General features: G+C 35.4%; 2 protein-coding genes across 2 annotated transcripts; both read right to left on the reverse strand.

The window, feature by feature from the left end:
- Positions 1 to 5,925: 5,925 nt before the first annotated feature.
- Positions 5,926 to 7,682, reverse strand: LOC123520601 (ovochymase-2-like). The gene is made up of 2 exons (XM_045283030.1): positions 7,497 to 7,682; positions 5,926 to 7,074 (listed from the first exon to the last, which is right to left on the reverse strand). Exons 1-2 carry the CDS (start codon positions 7,539 to 7,541, stop codon positions 6,310 to 6,312), a joined length of 810 nt encoding a protein of 269 aa, XP_045138965.1. The 5' UTR covers positions 7,542 to 7,682; the 3' UTR covers positions 5,926 to 6,309.
- Positions 7,683 to 9,063: 1,381 nt separating this feature from the next.
- LOC123520602 (proteasome subunit beta type-4-like) lies at positions 9,064 to 19,175 on the reverse strand. Its single transcript, XM_045283031.1, has 5 exons — positions 19,021 to 19,175; positions 18,011 to 18,364; positions 15,386 to 15,524; positions 14,918 to 15,069; positions 9,064 to 9,237 (listed from the first exon to the last, which is right to left on the reverse strand). Exons 1-5 carry the CDS (start codon positions 19,143 to 19,145, stop codon positions 9,225 to 9,227), a joined length of 783 nt encoding a protein of 260 aa, XP_045138966.1. The 5' UTR covers positions 19,146 to 19,175; the 3' UTR covers positions 9,064 to 9,224.
- Positions 19,176 to 19,343: the final 168 nt, after the last annotated feature.

The raw sequence follows: 19,343 nt of genomic DNA on the forward strand, positions 1-19,343 counted from the left end.
TTTCAGACTGACTCCAGCTCATTTCTCCAAAGTTCTATCATTCATTGAAGAAGATATTAAGAAGCAAGACACCAACTACAGGAAATCCATCAGTTCACGGTGAAAGACATTGAATTAGTGAGGAAGAGTTGAGCCAGGTCACTGCGGTCAGAAAAACGTCTGGGTCTCTGGAGGCGAGAGCACAAAGGCGGGAGTCCCAAGGAGGCATGAGTCATTGACGGTATGACCGGAAAAATCGCCTGCCCGACGATCTTAGAATCTATGCGAGCGGTGTGGCGGGTATGTGTCACACCGTTTCGCATCCTGTTGGAAATATACTGCGGTGATTTTAAGCCACGTAGCTTCACACCGCGTGAGTCGGGTGTCTCGCCTCCGATGTGAAACGGCCTACCGGATGCGATGCTAAAAGGGACACGTTGTGACGCCGAGCCGGTGTCACATGCCAAAGTGTGGCCCGTGAGTGTTTAGTTGTGTTGTCTGCGCATGCGCGACCCGAGAGTAGACGACAGTCACACTATGTCATGCCTATAGCTGTAACAGAGTGGGACTCGTGATATTGTGTTAATTCAAACAATTCAATTTTTTTAATATTACAGCAGCCACTGGCTTTCAGCTTGTATCAGTGGAAAGACTATAGTGCCTCACTATGTGAGAAAAAGAACCAAAGAGCAGAAATATCACAATTTGTTTGATATGGCTGGTCTAAAATATGTAGTGACCGAAAACAGAGTGTTAACATAGCTCAATGATACACGAGACATGGTTCTTGATATGTATGTCAGTGAAAAGATTAGGACCTCGTTCTATAATACATACAAGTACAATGCAGAAATATCACTCTGTATCATATGAGTGGCCTAAAACAGTGTTTGGGTCAAAATAAAGTGTTTATGTAGCTCATTTTTCAATAATACACAAGACTTAAGCTTTGAAATGTGTATCATTGGAAAGATTAGTGCCTCATGGTAGGTAAAAGATAACTATAAAGTAGAAATGCCACACTCTGTACCATATGGGTGGCCAAAAACAGTGTGTGAATCAAAACAAAGTGTTAATGTGGGTAATTTTTCAATAATGCACAAGACTTGAACCTTGAAATGTGTGTCAGTAAAATATTAGTCTCGTATTTTTCTCAACACAATATTCTTTATTGAATATACAACACTCAGATATATAATTGTTCGTAAATATACATACTAAGCACACATAGCCTCTCCATAATCCCGTTGGATGCTTCCATGCCACACTTTGTCACAGCAGGTCGCGGCGTCGTCTTCTCCCGGGGCCGTGCATGCGCAGGAGACGCATCTAAACACTGTCACAGCCAGGGTCTCTCAAACTGTGTCACCTCACGAGCGGCGGGATCGACACTGAAAAGGTGTGCTCAAGTGTCTGACCTATGTTTGCCCAAACTGACATCACGATGCTCCTCCCCCAAATGCGTGCTGGCTGACCCGTTTGAGAGACCCTGGTCACAGCTACACTATATCACGGGACACCGGGCTGACTTGGTCGCCATGGGTATGTTCACGCCGGGTGCAATGCAATGCTGACTTGACAGCTCCTTCTGCAGCGATGGAAGACATGTACAGTACATACTCTATGATCCCTTAACGTGGAGGAGGAGGTGGAGGAAGAGGAGTTATTTATAATGTTATTTTTATCCTTGAATAATAAAAGGGAAAGAAAAAAAAATGGGGTATATGAAGCAAATATGAAACAACCCGAATGTGGTGAATATCATCTTATTCAAGAGCTAGAAATGGATGAGGAAAATTTCGACAGTATTCCAGACTGATCCAACTCAGCTCTGAAATTCTAGCATTCATTGAACAAGATATCAAGAAACAAAACAGACACCAACTACAGGAAATCCATCAGTTCAAGGTGAAGAACGTACAGTGAGTGAGGGAGGGAGAGTTGAGGTCAGGCCACTGTGGTCCGAAAAAGGTGTACTGTACATGGGTCTCTGGTAGGGTTGCCACCTCCACCTAAAAATACGGAACGCATTAGCTGAGGTTGGAACAGTGATGACGGGTAGAAAGTCAATCGTATTGACAAGGCTTGAAGATGAGCTCTTCCAGAAGTACCCTGTATTAGGAGGAATTCAAGGATATCTTGACTAAATGTGAGGATATATTGCAAAATACGTTCATCAGTCAAGTTATCAGTAATATATTTTTGAAACTACATGTGTCTGTATAAATTCTAAAGAATGAGACACTGAAAAATATATTTCCCTTAATTAAAGAAAAAAGAAAAAGAAAACTCATTTGGAGAAAACAGTAGCTACCTGGAATATGAATGGATCATAAATATAGCCATTACTTATACATTTTCCAAGTGTACAGATCCTGCAGACGTAGCCATGTTCAGTACCCAGGTACCTAACAGGGATGAGACATAGGCATGGCACAGCACAGCAGCAATGTTCTCCGCCCCTCTCATTTCTAGACTGACAGCCGTTGGTGACAGTGTTACCAGATCACATTTGCAGAATTATGCTAGACTCGATGTAAAATCATGCTAGATTAGATAAAATTGTGCTGAAGGAGAGAAAAAATTATGCCAAAATTATGTTAAACAGAAATTGGTTTATTTTATGAATTATAATTACAATACATGGTGAAATTACGTAAATCAATGGATTTCCATATAATAGCAATAAAATTTATTTCCGAAGGGATCTTCACAACTTAAGATTAAAGAAATCAAATGATAATTACCATATCTGAAATCTTGATTAACTGATCATGCAGCTAGATTGATAACATGGTTGATCCTGAAACCTGATATATCATTTATCATACATGTTCACTGCTTTTATCATCTCACGTGTTGGCTCAAAGTTTATGCATTCACCTGCTTTCCTTACTCCTTCTCCACATATCAGTTAATTTCTCAGAGAAATATTTGACAGCCTGTTTCACTTCTCGTTTTTCTTTAAATTTACCAAGGAGAAAATTCGCTCACAGTCAGTATTTGAAACTGGAACACTAAGTAAGACTCTAGCTAATTTGGAGAGTGTAGGATATTTACCACTTACATGGACTTTAGACCACAGACACTCTGTATTAGTGTCCTGTGACAAAAAGCTGTCTACATCACCACTCAATAGCAATGAACGCCATTCACAGTCCAACTCTTGTTCATTCTCTTCTGTGATGTTGGGAAATTTCGATGAAATATCCAAGAGGGACTGCCTATCGTTTCCTACAAGGACTGTGGGATCAAGAAGAGAACAGGCTTCTGATAGAGTTTGGTTATTCAGTGGAAGTCGTTGATGTAACTGAACAGATTATTCTACCAGAAATTGCTGGATAGGTACGTTCAAACATTAAACTCGTGCCCTGTACCTCCCTCTTATTTACACTACTCTCAAGCAGCTTGGCAAATTTGACCCCACCATATATTTGAGTTAATGAAATATGGATATTTGGATTTTTTGGGTTCCTGCATTGGGACTTTCGAAACTGAAGGTTTAATGAAGCAACTGAAAATCTGAATATACAGCTGAAGGCAATCCTTGACAACACGATGAATCATTGCATGAGGGGTTTGAAACATGATATTCACTTTGTCTGTCATTGAGAGTATATATATATATATATATATATATATATATATATATATATATATATATATATATATATATATATATATATATATATATATATGTATGAGAGAAAGTCTGTCCATTTATACCTTTATACATATATACATGTAGATATATATATATATATATATATATATATATATATATATATATATATATATATATATATATATATATATATATATATATATATATATATATATATATATAGCACATATATATATAATGGGTATAAATGGACAGATTTTCTCTCAAACATATTTCATTAAAAGTGATGGCAAGCTCTGCATTTATCTATTTTTTTTTTTCAAGGTATTTTCTCTATATCTTAGCAGGGTTTATATTCTTTTTCAAGACAGCTTATGGTTTGGCCGTAGCTAACTATAAGCAGTCTTGAAAAGAATATAAACCCTGCTAAGGTATAGAGAAAATATTGAAAAAAATAATAGATGCAGAGCTGCCATCACTTTAATATATATATATATATATATATATATATATATATATATATATATATATATATATATATATATATATATATATATATATATATATATATATATATATATATATATATATATATATATATATATATATATATATATATATATATATATATATATATATATATATATATATATATATATATATATATATATATATATATATATATATATATATATATATATATATATATATATATATATATATATATATATATATATATATATATATATATATATATATATATATATATATATATATATATATATATATATATATATATATATATATATATATATATATATATATATATATATATATATATATATATATATATATATATATATATATATATATATATATATATATATATATATATATATATATATATATATATATATATATATATATATATATATATATATATATATATATATATATATATATATATATATATATATATATATATATATATATATATATATATATATATATATATATATATATATATATATATATATATATATATATATATATATATATATATATATATATATATATATATATATATATATATATATATATATATATATATATATATATATATATATATATATATATATATATATATATATATATATATATATATATATATATATATATATATATATATATATCTGGACCGTGGAGTCGAGTCAGTAGCAGGGTTTCCACGTGAGCTAAATAACGGACAGACTGTTCCCCCTAAAAAAGGGCATTAAAGGACAAACATATGTTCATTTTCTATTCCTTATTGTTTACTTTTACTTAATTTTCAGTTAATTTTCACCTTTAGTAAATTGTGTTAGAATTATGCCAAACGCTTCAGAATTCTACTAAGATTATGTTAAATTGATAGGTATGCTAGAAATTATGCTAGGCGTCCAAAATGTACTCAAATTATGCTAAAAGCACAAAATTATGCTAGATCTGGTAACACTGGTTGGTGACGGACCGTGGAGGCGGAGCGAGATATTACGTGTACTCTTCACGTAACGCACGGGCGGCACGACAAACCCCTAACAAACTCATATATTTTTGTGACCTGGTTATGTATTTGTTTCAATATTTGGTCACGATAACTTATTAATTTATTTCATTTCCTTGACTATTCATACAGGCAAATACGGAACAAATGGCGTTCCGTATTGGTTCAATACGGAACGCAGCATTTCATGCTTCAATACGGAACGGTTCCGTATTTAAAGGACAGGTGGCAACCCAGGTCTCTGGAGACGAGAGCACAAAGAAGAGTCTCAAGTGGACATGAGTCATCGACGTTATGCCCGGAAAAATCACCTGCCCGGCGATCTTGGAATCGGTGCGAGCGGTGTGGCGGGTATGTGTTACACAGTTTCGCATCCGGTGTGAACACTCCTATATTAGAAATACATTGAGGCGATTTTAAGCCACATTAGCTTCGCATCGCGTGCCTTAATACTTATGTTATGATGTTTGCGATACTTAAACAGATGTTTGGGGTTTACAAGAGTATGTCAAGCGCTTTTATTTTCTTTTTTACTATTTCTATCGGTGTCTTAAAAGTTTTTAGTTTTCATGATTTCAATGGTACACCTGATAAAATTTACGTTACTCATAAAAATTTTGAGGCTTACAAGGGTTTACAAAGATATTTCAAAGTCTTCCAAGGATTATTTAGGATTTATGTAGTTGTTTTAAAGGTTTTTAGGGAAGAAAATATGGCAAAACCAAAATAGAAAAATTTATTTGTATGATAAAACATTCATTATTATTATTATTATTATTATTATTATTATTATTATTACTATTATTATTATTATTATCGTACTATAAGTGAAAGAAAAATATACATGTTTTATGCAATTTTGTTCATCATTAGCAACAAACTCTCTATGAAAAATACAATTATGTGTGACATGAGGTGGTGTGAGCATGGAAGCCCTATACCCATTCCTTCCTCTCAACCTACACACATACATACATAGTTATATGCTGCTACATAAGAAAGTAATTATACATACAACTAGTAACTATAATGTAACACTGCTGGATGCCACTGGAGTACAATTCATACAATATGTGAATAAATACATGATAGAATTATCAGAAAAGTTATGACTGCATTAAAAAAATAATCTTGGTTTGGTAGAGTTGGTTGAGATCAAACATTACTTGCAGTATTTAGCGTCCTTGGTGTTTTCTTTAATCCACTCCACATAAGGTGATAATTTAGTAAATAGGCCTATTTTTTTATTTTTACACATGTTGATGACACGGTCATTGGAAGTTATGCCATACAGGGTAAAGAGCTGGTTATCAAAACTGGCCATCAGCAAGGTGCCAGTTGTTCCACACACATCCACATCCTTACCTCCCACACAAATGTATTTAGAATCACCATCCTCAGGTTTGGTGGCATTAGCTTCTGCAAAACACTTTTGAAGATCAAGCCTTTCTACAAATTTTCTTCTTTTTCCCTCATATTTCCACTGGAATACATAAATATTCTTAATTTTGGGTAGCACATCATTCTGTTTTGGAAGGCAAGCTGGGGAGCGATTATTCATATCTATCTCTCTTTCAAGTTTAAACAACATCAACTCATTTGTTGTGAATTTGCCAGTGGGATCATAATCTGGGTGGATGATGACATCAGTGATGTTGGTCTCAGTTGTATCCCTGTCCATATGTTGAAAGGTTGCCTTGAAATACTTAATGGTGTCCTTGCGGGAATTCAAGGCACAAGTGGCAGAGGCGAGCACATACCAATTGTTGATGAGCGCACCCATGCATTCCTTGCTCTTGTCCTCATGGTACATGTGCACAATCCATGGATATACGTGCCGCAGTATTTCGTATGTTCCACACTTGCAGCCTGTGGAGTCATAGTAGAGCTTGCAGTTCCGGTGTAACTGAGCCTGCACGTTTATCACCTGCAAGCATAAACAGCCAGACATACATGCAATATTACAAAAATACAGCTGGTTTGGTTGTGGGTTATTTATTTTAGTTGACTTTAGTTTTAAACTAAGAGAGAGAGAGAGAGAGAGAGAGAGAGAGAGAGAGAGAGAGAGAGAGAGAGAGAGAGAGAGAGAGAGAGAGAGAGAGAGAGAGAGCATGTAGATACAAAGTTGAAAACACATGTCTGTGGAGGTGCGCACACACACACAAAGCCTAGATCTTAATTCTGTATGTAGCTATATATTATACAACTTTCCAAATATGAATATGAAGCGGGCAAAAGATAGAAGATAAAAGGTGATAATAAAGGCCAAAAACAACTAGATTTAGCTTAAATTTTGTTAACTCCATCTGGATGAATATTACTTGATCCACACATACAGCTTCACTTTACCTGGAGTAGCAGCAGTGAGAGTGAGAGAAAGGAGAGCCTTAGCATGACGAGCTCAGGTTGTGTGGTGACTGGGGCAGCACAGTTGATCAACCAACACACTTGACTCCCAACAGTTCAGTGAAAATCAACGGTGTATGCTACCTGAAGGTCAAGAAACACACACACACATACACACACATACATACGCACACATACACACACACACACACCAACTGTACACCATTTTTTTTTTTTTCTTTGTATAAATAGAGAGAAGAGAAAAATTGTTTGTTCAGTCATCAACCAGGTCGAATATCATGCTTTTCTTTTTGCACATTTGGTCTTGGCCATAAAATAGTATGAGTGTACTATACAGTACTTACTTAAATACAAATCTCTCTCTCTCTCTCTCTCTCTAATCACTTATTCTTAGTCACCATTGGTAGTTTTATTTTATGAATAGAAATACTTTGATGGAGTAACATGGGAAGTATTGGTGTTATTATTATTATCATTTTATTACTATCATTATCATTTCCTTTTACTAGCCTGCCGTGTTTAGTTTTAATGTTTTGGGGGTGAGGGGAGGTGGAGGGGTTTTTGTAGGTGTGGTAACTCATTCTTGTTTTCCTTCCTGTTTATAACTTCAGTTAAATATTATGGTAACCAGATATGAGGTCATTTTGTTCCTTTCACCATCACACCAATTACCACAAAGGAAGTGTGCCAGCAGCAGGCATGTGGTGGTACTTTGTTCTCACGGGAAAAGTTGAAAATCCAGTCACCATTTTTTCATGTTCTATTTGATTTCCTTATTTCTTTCTTTCCTTCCTATTTATATATCAATTCATCATTATCATCAATATTATGATGACAGTGGTAATTATTGTCAGTGCAACTAGTTTCATTTCATATACTGGATATTGTCATTACATAAACTTAAAACCACTTTGTGCAAAAATGTACTGCTCACCCACTCAGTGGCAATGTTTTAACTTATCATTTGGCAGAATAAGATTTGCTTCCTTATAAGGAGAATGAAGTGTACTGTACATCTAAGATCTCAAGTTCACCCTTGAGTCAGACTATATCTATTTAAATGTGTTGATTTATTTATCTGCCCTTTACAAAGCAGTGAAGTCAGACCTGAAGGTAAAGAATAACAACACTCAACATTAAATGTATAATAACCTAAACTGAAAGTTTTATTTCTATATAGTATATAGTCTAATTAGAAAAAAAAAAAAAAAAATTGAAGGGATATAGCAGGGCTGGCATGCCATTTAGGTTCATGCTCCTCCTTGCCTTAGAAATTACTTTTCATGAGAGCAATACTGGCTGAGCAGGTATGTTATTTTTTTTTGGGATTTGCTGCATGAGGCTTCCATATGATCTTTTCACTCTAGCCAAGAGGCTTTAATTAGCTATCACATATTCAGCAAGTGATCTTCAAGATCATAGGGTAAACACAAACATCCATACATACACACACACACACACACACACACACACACACACACACACACACACACACACACACACACACACTTTCTAAATTATTTCAATTTAGGGATAAATAAACACAACCCACTTTATAGAAGTTATTCAACTCTTTATTATTTCAATATCTGTGTTATAGCGGCATAAAGACGTATATGGTATGTAATAAACAAAAGCATCAAGTCATACCACCGTGATGTAGAAAAATCACATCAACACAACTAAACCACTGAGTCTAGGGGACACTCCTCAGTCATAGCCCCTGAAAAGTAGAAAAGAAAAATTACCTTCTCCAATAAATATATTGAGATTTTGTCTGCCTATTTTTTTTCCAGTAAAATGACATCAACAAAAGAGAAAGAGAGAGAGAGAGAGAGAGAGAGAGAGAGAGAGAGAGAGAGAGAGAGAGAGAGAGAGAGAGAGAGAGAGAGAATCCTAGTGGAGCATTATTGCTTTGTGGTATTTTCAAGTTCATATGGGAAGCAGTTCTCAACCTTGTGAAGTTCAACTTACGTTTACTAAAACATGTAAAGAAAACTTTCACTGTATGTCTAATGAACACATCTGTCAGATTGACACAGTCCATGGTTGAATATTTAGAATTTGTACATACCAGATATATAGCCTATGGGCACTTGAATATTAGGCACTTGTTGAAATGACTTACATGAACAGTTTCTGAAATACAGCTAATAAAGAAAAGTCCACATGCATTGTTAAGTGATTGAATCAAATCATCCATTTATTCTATCAACATTCAACAAAGAGCATCATCTATTTGGGGAAAGATGTTCTATTACAATCTCCATCCTCCTAATCCTTCATTTTGCGTGTGCCTTTAGCTGCACTACTTGTAGTATAAAAAAATGTGTGTGTGTGTGTGTGTGTATGTGTGTGTGTATTTTCACGGTCGTCGTTTGCTAGTCACCCAGCAAGCCTTCCCCATTATGGAGCAAGCTCAGAGCTCATAGATATTCGGGTAGGACTGAGACCACACCACACTTCCACACACCAGAAAAGAGAGGCCACAACCCCTCGAATAACATCCCAAACCTATTTTACTGCTAGGTGAACAGGGAATACACACATGAAGAGGCTTGCCCATTTGCCTCACCACACCCGGGACTCGAACTCGGGCCTTCTCGGTTGTGAGTCAAGTGTGCTAACCACTACACTACAGTGTCCATATGTGTGTGTGTGTGTGTGTGTGTGTGTGTGTGTGTGTGTGTGTGTGTGTATTTACCTAGTTGTAGTTTTACAGGGCCTGGGCTTTATGCTCGTGTGGCCCCGTCTCCATATCTACACATATCCAATTTCTTTAAAACTATGCACACTCGTTGCTGACACCACTTCCTCACTCAAACTGTTCCAAGTCTCAACACATCTTTATGGAAACTATATTTTTAACATCTCTCAGACATCTTCCCTTCCTCAGTTTCTTACTATGCGATCTTGTGCTTCTAATGTCATATTCTTCTTTCAGGATTAGATTCTCATTATCCACTTGATCCATTCCGTTAATCAATTTATAAACTTGTATCAGATCCCCTCTCTCTTTTCTTTGTTCCAGGGTTGGTAGATCCATAGCTTTTAGTCTCTCCTCATATGTCATCCCTTTAAATTCTGGAACCATTCTTGTAGCCATTTTTTGTAGTCTCTCTAATTTCCTTATGCGTTTCTTTTTATGGGGGTCCACACAACTCCTGCATATTCCAATCTTAGTCTTATTTTAGTACTTATCAATTTCTTCATCATTTCTTTGTCCACATAGTGTAATGCTAATCCAATATTCCTTAGCAAATTATATGTCTCTCTGAAAATTAGAGATGTACCAATGCATCAGTATCGGTATCAAAATCGGTGGTATCAGCGCAATTTTTGTGTATCGGTATTGGTATCGGCTTATTTTATGCTGATACTTCCGATACCTAAAAGGAATTTACTACTTAGTGATATATTCGATATAAGATATTGATGATACCAAATTAATATAATACGGCTTATGAAGTTTCCGTGGTGATTGCCGTATGTCAAAGAATACTGTTTTCTGTGGTAATAAGCCACAACCTCTAAATTGGATGTGTATGAAACGCATATAGGCTGAACTCCGGAATCCTGTCACACGGTCAGTCATGAGTCACCACGCATTCTCACTGTCTCTCAGTCAGACGCTGCTCCTCCACCCACACAAAGTTCACACAGGTGAAAAGCTTATGTTTTTGAACTATAATCTAAGAATGTCAAACTTCAGATATTGAGAATCAAACAAAATGATTTGGTATATATATATATATATATATATATATATATATATATATATATATATATATATATATATATATATATATATATATATATATATATATATATATATATATATATATATATATATATATATATATATATATATATATATATGTATATATATATATATATATATATATATATATATATATATATATATATATATATATATGTCTTGATATATATATATAAAGATATTTAAGTATATATAAATACAGACACATATATATAGATTTACCATGTATAATAAGGATATAGATATATAATATTATATTATATAGATACAGAATATATATATATAGAGATATATATATATATATATATATATATATATAGTTAGCAAGTATATATATATAGACAGCATATATATATATATATATATATATATATATATATATATATATATATATATATATATATATATATATATATATATATATATATATATATATATATATATATATATATATATATATATATATATATATATATATATATATATATATATATATATATATATATATATATATATATATATATATATATATATATATATATATATATATATATATATATATAGTTAGGCATTTTGCATTATTGTAAATAACAGCATATTCTTATTTGATTTATAATTAACAGTGCTAGTGCTAGCCTTTTCCAAGATATCATACTGGAATAGGTGGAAGCTCGAATTATATATGTATATTAATTTTAATGCAAGTTTAATTTTTGAGTTACTTGTGTTAACCTAAGGATGTAAAAATTCCATAACTAAGAAAGTAACGATTCTGTTTTGTAATCATGTGCATTGTGTATAATTTGTTGCATATTAATTATTTAAGATCATAGCAATACACTAGAAATTTAGAATAAACTAAACTTTTTCTATTTAATTGAAAAGATTAGGTGAAAGCTCATTTTCTGAATTGGTCTACTAATGTCTAATGAATTAATATCAAAGGATGTCAGATTTAATTAAAGAGAAACATACACAACAAAATGAGTTTCTTTTGCTAATATTTTGTGTCTGTTTTACAATTTTGATAATTTTAAAATGATTTTTGATTGCCAAAATATCGTCAATAAAATTAATAATGAAAATGCACAAGACCAAATGGTCGCTAAAGGAGTAAGAAGTAAGAATTTAAAATAACTGACAAGAATCAGAAGACTGAGAAAATATTCATTCCAATTACTGAGTAATTTACCTTTGCAAATGGCTTTAAAAAGCTTCTAGAATTGCTCCCATTTCACAAACGTTCTCAGAAGGACTTACAGCATCCCCCAAAACAAAGCCTCCCATCTGATAACGCTCGCCGTCCACCAACTCATCCTGGTGTCCAGTGCAGTAATCACTATAAGTAGTAGTATTGGTATCGGTAGTAGTATCGGTATCGGCCAATTAGGTGGTATTGGTATCGGTATCGGAATCGGCCAAAATTTTGGTATCGGTACATCTCTACTGAAAATTCTATCAATATGGCTTACCAGTTGATTGTTTTCTTCCATCATCACTCCCAAGTCCTTTTCCTTCTTTACTTTTTCTAGTTCTACTCCATCTTCCATCTTATAGATTCCCACTGGTCGTCTTTCACTTTTCCCATTTCTATGACATGGCTTTTGTCCACATTGAATTCCATCTCCCATTTCTTACTCCATTTCCAGATCTTGTTTAAGTCTTTCTGCAGTATTTCACGATCCTCTTTTTGTTTTATGACTCTGCACAGTTTCGCATCGTCCACAAACAGATTTATGTAGCTGTTCACTCCCTCTGGCATGTCGTTTATATATAAGAGAAAAAGTACTGGCGCCAATACTGACCCCTGTGGCACTCCGCTGTCTACTGCTCTCCACTTAGACTTCATATCTTTAACTACCGTCCTTATTTCTCTCCCCCTCAAGTGTGTGTGTGTGTGTGTGTGTGTGTGTGTGTGTGTGTGTGTGTGTGTGTGTGTGTGTGTGTGTAATTCACCACGGTCGTCTGCTGGTCACCCAGCCAACCTCCCCCATTACAGAGTGAGCTCAGAGCTCATAGACTGATCTTCAGGTAGGATTGAGACCACATCACACTCCATACACCGGAAAATTGAGGCCACAACACCTCGAGTTAAATTCCGTACCTATTGTGTGTGTGTGTGTGTGTGTGTGTGTGTGTGTGTGTGTGTGTGTGTGTGTGTGTGTGTGTGTGTGTGTGTGTGTGTGTGTGTGTCTGTATTTATTATCTCTCTCTCTCTCTCTCTCTCATATAAAAATATATAATATTTCAATTTATTTATTCATCTGTGTGTGTGTGTGTGTGTGTGTAATTCACTGTTTGATCTGCTGCAGTCTCTGACGAGACAGCCAGACGTTACCCTACGGAGCGAGCTCAGAGCTCATTATTTCCGATCTTGGGATAGGTCTGAGACCAGGCACACACCACACACCGGGACAACAAGGTCACAACTCCTCGATTTACATCTCGTACCTACTCACTGCTAGGTGAACAGGGGCTACACGTGAAAGGAGACAAACCCAAATATCTCCACCCAGCCGGGGAATCGAACCCCGGTCATCTGGCTTGTGAAGCCAGCGCTCTAACCACTGAGCTACCGGGCCGTGTGTGTGTGTGTGTGTGTGTAATTCACCTCGGTTGCACACTCCACACACCGGGAAAGCGAGACCACAACCCCTCGAGTTACATCCTGTACCTATTTACTGCTAGGTGAACAGGAGCTACACATTTGCCTCACTGCGCCGGGATTTGAACCCGGCCCTCTCGATTGTGAGTCGAGCGTGCTAACCACTACAATGTGTGTGTGTGTGTGTGTGTGTGTGTGTGTGTGTGTGTGTGTGTGTGTGTGTGTGTGTGTGTGTGTGTGTGTGTATGTGTGTGTGTGTTATAAATAATGAAATTTGGTAAAATCAATAACACGGATAAAACTAAAAATAATAGGTTGAAAAAATTAGGTTTAAGAAAGAGGGGAAGGAATTGGTTCTCAAATAAAGTTAGTAATAATCAGGGTGTTAGTGCTAAGTCAATAGAGAGCTTTAAAAGATTAGACAGATATTAAATTTTAAGTTAAGCATTTGATTTTTTTTATTAATTAATTATCTTTTTATAGAAGATGGCCACTGTTCAAGGCAACAAAAATTATGAATTGGAAAAAAAAGGCTCATTTAATTAAATATCAGCTCTCATACAGATGTCAAGTAGAATTTAGTACAGTACTGCTGTGTGAGTGTGTGATTTGTTAAAGATTCTATTCAGTTTCAGAGAATGGGTAATTGAAATATAAGGGCAAAGTTAGAAGTAAAGTATGTAGGTATTCTAAGTGCACTGTGATTAAACATGTTTGTACTGAACTGTGATTAAATATATTAATACTTTGTAGCATGATTAACAACAGATGTAATACAGCTATATTGTTTGAGAGAGAGAGAGAGAGAGAGAGAGAGAGAGAGAGAGAGAGAGAGAGAGAGAGAGAGAGAGAGAGAGAGAGAGAATCTAATTTTTTAACAAAATCCCTCACAAATAAGCCTATAAACATGAGATTCAGACAATTTTTGTTAAATTTCATATCAACATGCCTCTTCCTACAAATATGATGTCCTATTACTACAAAATAATGGACTACTAGTGGAATACATGAGCTCACCTGACAAAGCTGGCAACCTCCCAAGAGGTCTCTTGTTTGAGGTCAAGGTCATCATGAATGGTGACTCCCTCTGGGGTGATGTCTGCCAGCTGGTATTTGAAGTGGGCTCGGCAGTCACGGTAGTACAACACCTTCAGGCAATCCACCAGTAGCTGCAAAACATTTACTGACTCAGGCCATGTATTTTTTCCACCCCTCAAACAACTCTCAATTTAGAGAATGTAACATCTGTAAAAAAAACTTTTACCTCAACACCCATGAAGGACATCAGAAAGCACTTGGAGATTAGTGAAATTGAAGCAATATTCCCAAGCACCATCACTGGTAGTGACAGCGATCCCACACCAAGTGATTGTAGTGTTGGTAATGAATTTGATATTGCTTGTGAAAACAGTGCTACTGATGATTCTTTAGATCCTTTTCACAAGGGGAAAGGGAAAGATCCTCTAATAAGTAAAGGCCACTCACCTTCCTGGCTGCCTCCTGTGTGAGATTGCCCTTTTCTCTGGCCTCTCGGATCATGGGAATGGCAAGATGGACACCAAATCCTGTAGCAACTTCTTTAGCTTCAAAAGCAGTTCCTATTTTGTCCACAAATCCTAGAAACCTATAAATATACAATTAAACTTAAGAGTAAATCTAAACATGATGCTGACAAACATCAGCACTGACATGTGATAACTCCTTCATTTACCAAGCAAGGAGCCAAAACACATCTGAAATGACCCAAGGGGTCACTTATCACTGTTGTGGTATTGTGCTGCTGCCAATGCCAACCATCATTAAGATAGCTACTTGTTCAGACTACAAATCATAACTTATCATTATTTATGAGCTCAGAAAGTTAAATTTCCAACTCTTCTTTTGAAATGATGTTTTACAATGATGATAGGCATAAGCAATGTAAATTTTCTGCTACCTCTCTTTTCATTGTTATCCAAATAAAAGTAAACTCATGCAAGTACAATCTTCAGTTTTCAGTTATACCTTTTGTCATATCCATTTACAAGAAAAAAAACACTGTCAAGCATACTTCAGCTACACAGAGAAAATCTTTAAGGGGTGTTCATTCTATTACACTAAACATTTATAAATGTATACAACAATATCTCTGGCAAATGTGCAGTGTTTGACATCAGTAATTTCACAAGAATTGTTTTCTAAATTGATTAAACAAGTTGCACACCAATGGAGTAACACAGAGCAGTATTTACTTATTTATATTTACCTATTTGTGATTTACAGGGTCCGAGCTTGACTTTTTATGTCTTATCTCTTTGTCCACATTTACCAAGTTTGTCCTTCATCTGACTGACGCTCGCTGTACACACCACTACTCAATTTGTTCCATTTGTCAATGCCTACCAATGTAAATGAAGCTGCTCTTCAGCATATTTGGCAATATATCTTTGCAAAATTAATTGCCAATATGAAGGATGTTCAATGAGTTCTTGGCTTGACATAGGAGAGAGGACAGGAGCCTGTTATGGCTGAAACACATCTGTACATGTTCCAAAATGTAAAACAAAATCTGGCACCATTAATGGATCATACTACGCTGATTTATAGGGGAAGCTTTGAGAGACTCTGCTTTAAAAACGACTGAGGAAAGTGATCAGAAGCAGCGTCCTCCTGCCACACAAGAGAATGGTGATCATGAACAAAGTGGTGTCCTATGGCTCTAAATTGTTGCCCCATTCCACTTATTTCCTCCAATATAACACCTCTGCTTCCACCTCCCCTACACATGAAGAAGCTGTGGGGTGTCTCTTTCATTGACAACCAGGAGACCAAAGAAAAGGTCATGGAGGTTTTGGAGGGATTCAACCCCTCATTCTTCAGACATATTCTTATGTACAGTTTATGACAAGACTGAGTAGCTACGTTAAAAATTCTAAAAGCTAGGTTGAGTAAACATTTGTTCTATTCTTTATCTTTCTGAATTTGGATGAGAATACATTGAAGACCCATAGCACATGCATGAAAAGTACAGAAAATCAAGGAAGAGCTTTTACATGTGAAGTAATCAATTTGTGGTTGGATTCAAATATGTAAAACATCAACTGTATGATGCATTTCTTTTCAGGTATTTTTTACAAGACTTTAATTAACACCATTTTTGGCCTTACTGCTTCAGATTGTGGAATACAGGCAACCCCCGCTTAACGAAGGTTCACACAATGAAATTTCGCTACAGCGAAGGTTTCATTTTACTACCATCTGCTCGTTTAACGAACACCAAACTCGCTTTAACGAAGTTTTATCCAGGTAATTTTTTCCAAGTTTGAAAGGCCCGCCATATCACGCAAGCCGACAGGTTTTTTTATTACACCAGCGCCTCTCGTGGACAACACGTGCACCACTCATTCCCCATGTTCAAAACAATGACAGCAGCAGCTCGTCTTCCCTTCAAGTCAGCAGACTCTACTAAGAAGGCTGGTGAGACCGTATCTTCCTTGCAAGCTAAAAGAACCACCTGAACTCGTGACTCTACAATGGATAAAATGGAAAGCCTTGTGGAAATGTGGTACATAAGTTTTGTATGTGATACAATGATGCGCCCTATGTTTACATTCCACAGGTTGCCGGTTAGTGTCTTTCCCGTTTCACTCTCCCTCCCTTCATAAATTTAAGAACATCAACATTATAAAGTTAAGTACATACATACATTAGTGTACATTATAATGACTTAAATTAAACTGCCTAAATGTTTAACTTCATAATTTTTACTTTCATCAAACCTTTCACTGTACTATGATGCACCCTCGCTTTGTTTACTCTCAATGGAAGTTCAAGTCAGGGGTTAAACTTGTTATAATCGGTTTGCTTAATGAAGTTCGCTTAACGAAGGGCTTTTTAGGAACATAACCCATTCTTTAAGCGGGGGTTGCCTGTAACTACCTTTTCTCTGAACCATACAAGACAAAAATTTCCATACTATTAGATAACTGATACCCTATGGATCAATTTTAATTTTAGGACAGCATTAGCTGAACTACATAGAAATAAAATATGTTATGGAACATCCATATATCTCCAATATGAAAGAAAATTAAATAAAAGCAAGATATACAAACGATAGGTGTCACTCACGGTGTATCTCCCTTGTATCCAGCAACCACACTCTCCAGCCACAATGGGTCAAATCTGCTGCGGCGGTTGTACAGGACACGTGTCAGCCAACAGTGGAGGGCAGAAGCATTAAGCTCTGGTGTGTAGCCATGGATCTCATCATCGCGCACCTTCTGCTCAATAACTTCACGAATGAACTGGTAGTCGGCAATGTCTCCACTACAAGCAAGAACAGCTTTGTCTGTTACTCGGAAGAGACGCTTGACGTTCCTGAACCGAGCCAGAGATCCATAGGAGCCAAGGGAGTCGGCAGCCACCATGACACCACCATCATAAACCAGACCCACCACTGAGGTGCCAGAGGTAGAAGGGTACCTGCAATGGAAAACACCAGAATTAAGATTTGGTCAGAGCAATACATTTGCTTCTTGGTATATGCTGAGTGGATGTTACTGTATATATATATATATATATATATATATATATATATATATATATATATATATATATATATATATATTTTTTTTTCCTTACAGGCTAAACAACTAATAAAAATTCTGAGAACTAAAATCATACTTTGTACAACACCTCCTCCCTACATGAACGGAGCACAAACAAAATTCTCCACTCCAGTGTTATTCTGTCAAAGATATATATATATATATATATATATATATATATATATATATATATATATATATATATATATATATATATATGTAGATTTCGGCGGGTTATGAATGAATCTTATCTTTTCCCGTCAAATTAGGGCGTTTCTTTTCTATTTTGTTTTTACTTCAGAGATGTCAAAGATGAAGGGTATATGTTGAAAACTGGCTTAGTTAAGAAAATCTAAGAAATCGAGGAGGGACTGTTGATTTCACCCAGTGTATGAAGTTTCATTAATTTGTGGAGTTCATTAGCTATCAGTAAAGGGGGTGAAATAATGATTAGTAGCACAAACCCCTGCCGTGACTAAGAGAACTGCTCAGTTTCTCCAGATAGTCATTGATCTTTAATTTTCTACTTACATTGTATGTGTCCGACTTTCATTTTGAGTTTTCGCGGCTGGAAAATTGTATAGCTGTCCAGGGGCAGGGCCACCAGACCACAAATTGGGAGTAAACACACCAGAGTGCGAGGCGCCGGCCATCATGACGCTGAGTGATCGGCGAGCACAACAATACGTCAACTAACTTCACTATTTGGAAGGAATTCGCATCTTATTAGCATTATTTTTGTATCATTTTTGAAGTCATAAAAGCTAGATGAACGAAAAATATTGTTTCTCGGTGATTTCTCAAAAAAAATATTTCAAGGATGATAAATATATAGTCTACATATGCTTATTAAC

This window comes from Portunus trituberculatus, chromosome 47 (assembly GCF_017591435.1).
Source record: "Portunus trituberculatus isolate SZX2019 chromosome 47, ASM1759143v1, whole genome shotgun sequence".
In the NCBI taxonomy this organism is placed as follows: domain Eukaryota; kingdom Metazoa; phylum Arthropoda; class Malacostraca; order Decapoda; family Portunidae; genus Portunus; species Portunus trituberculatus.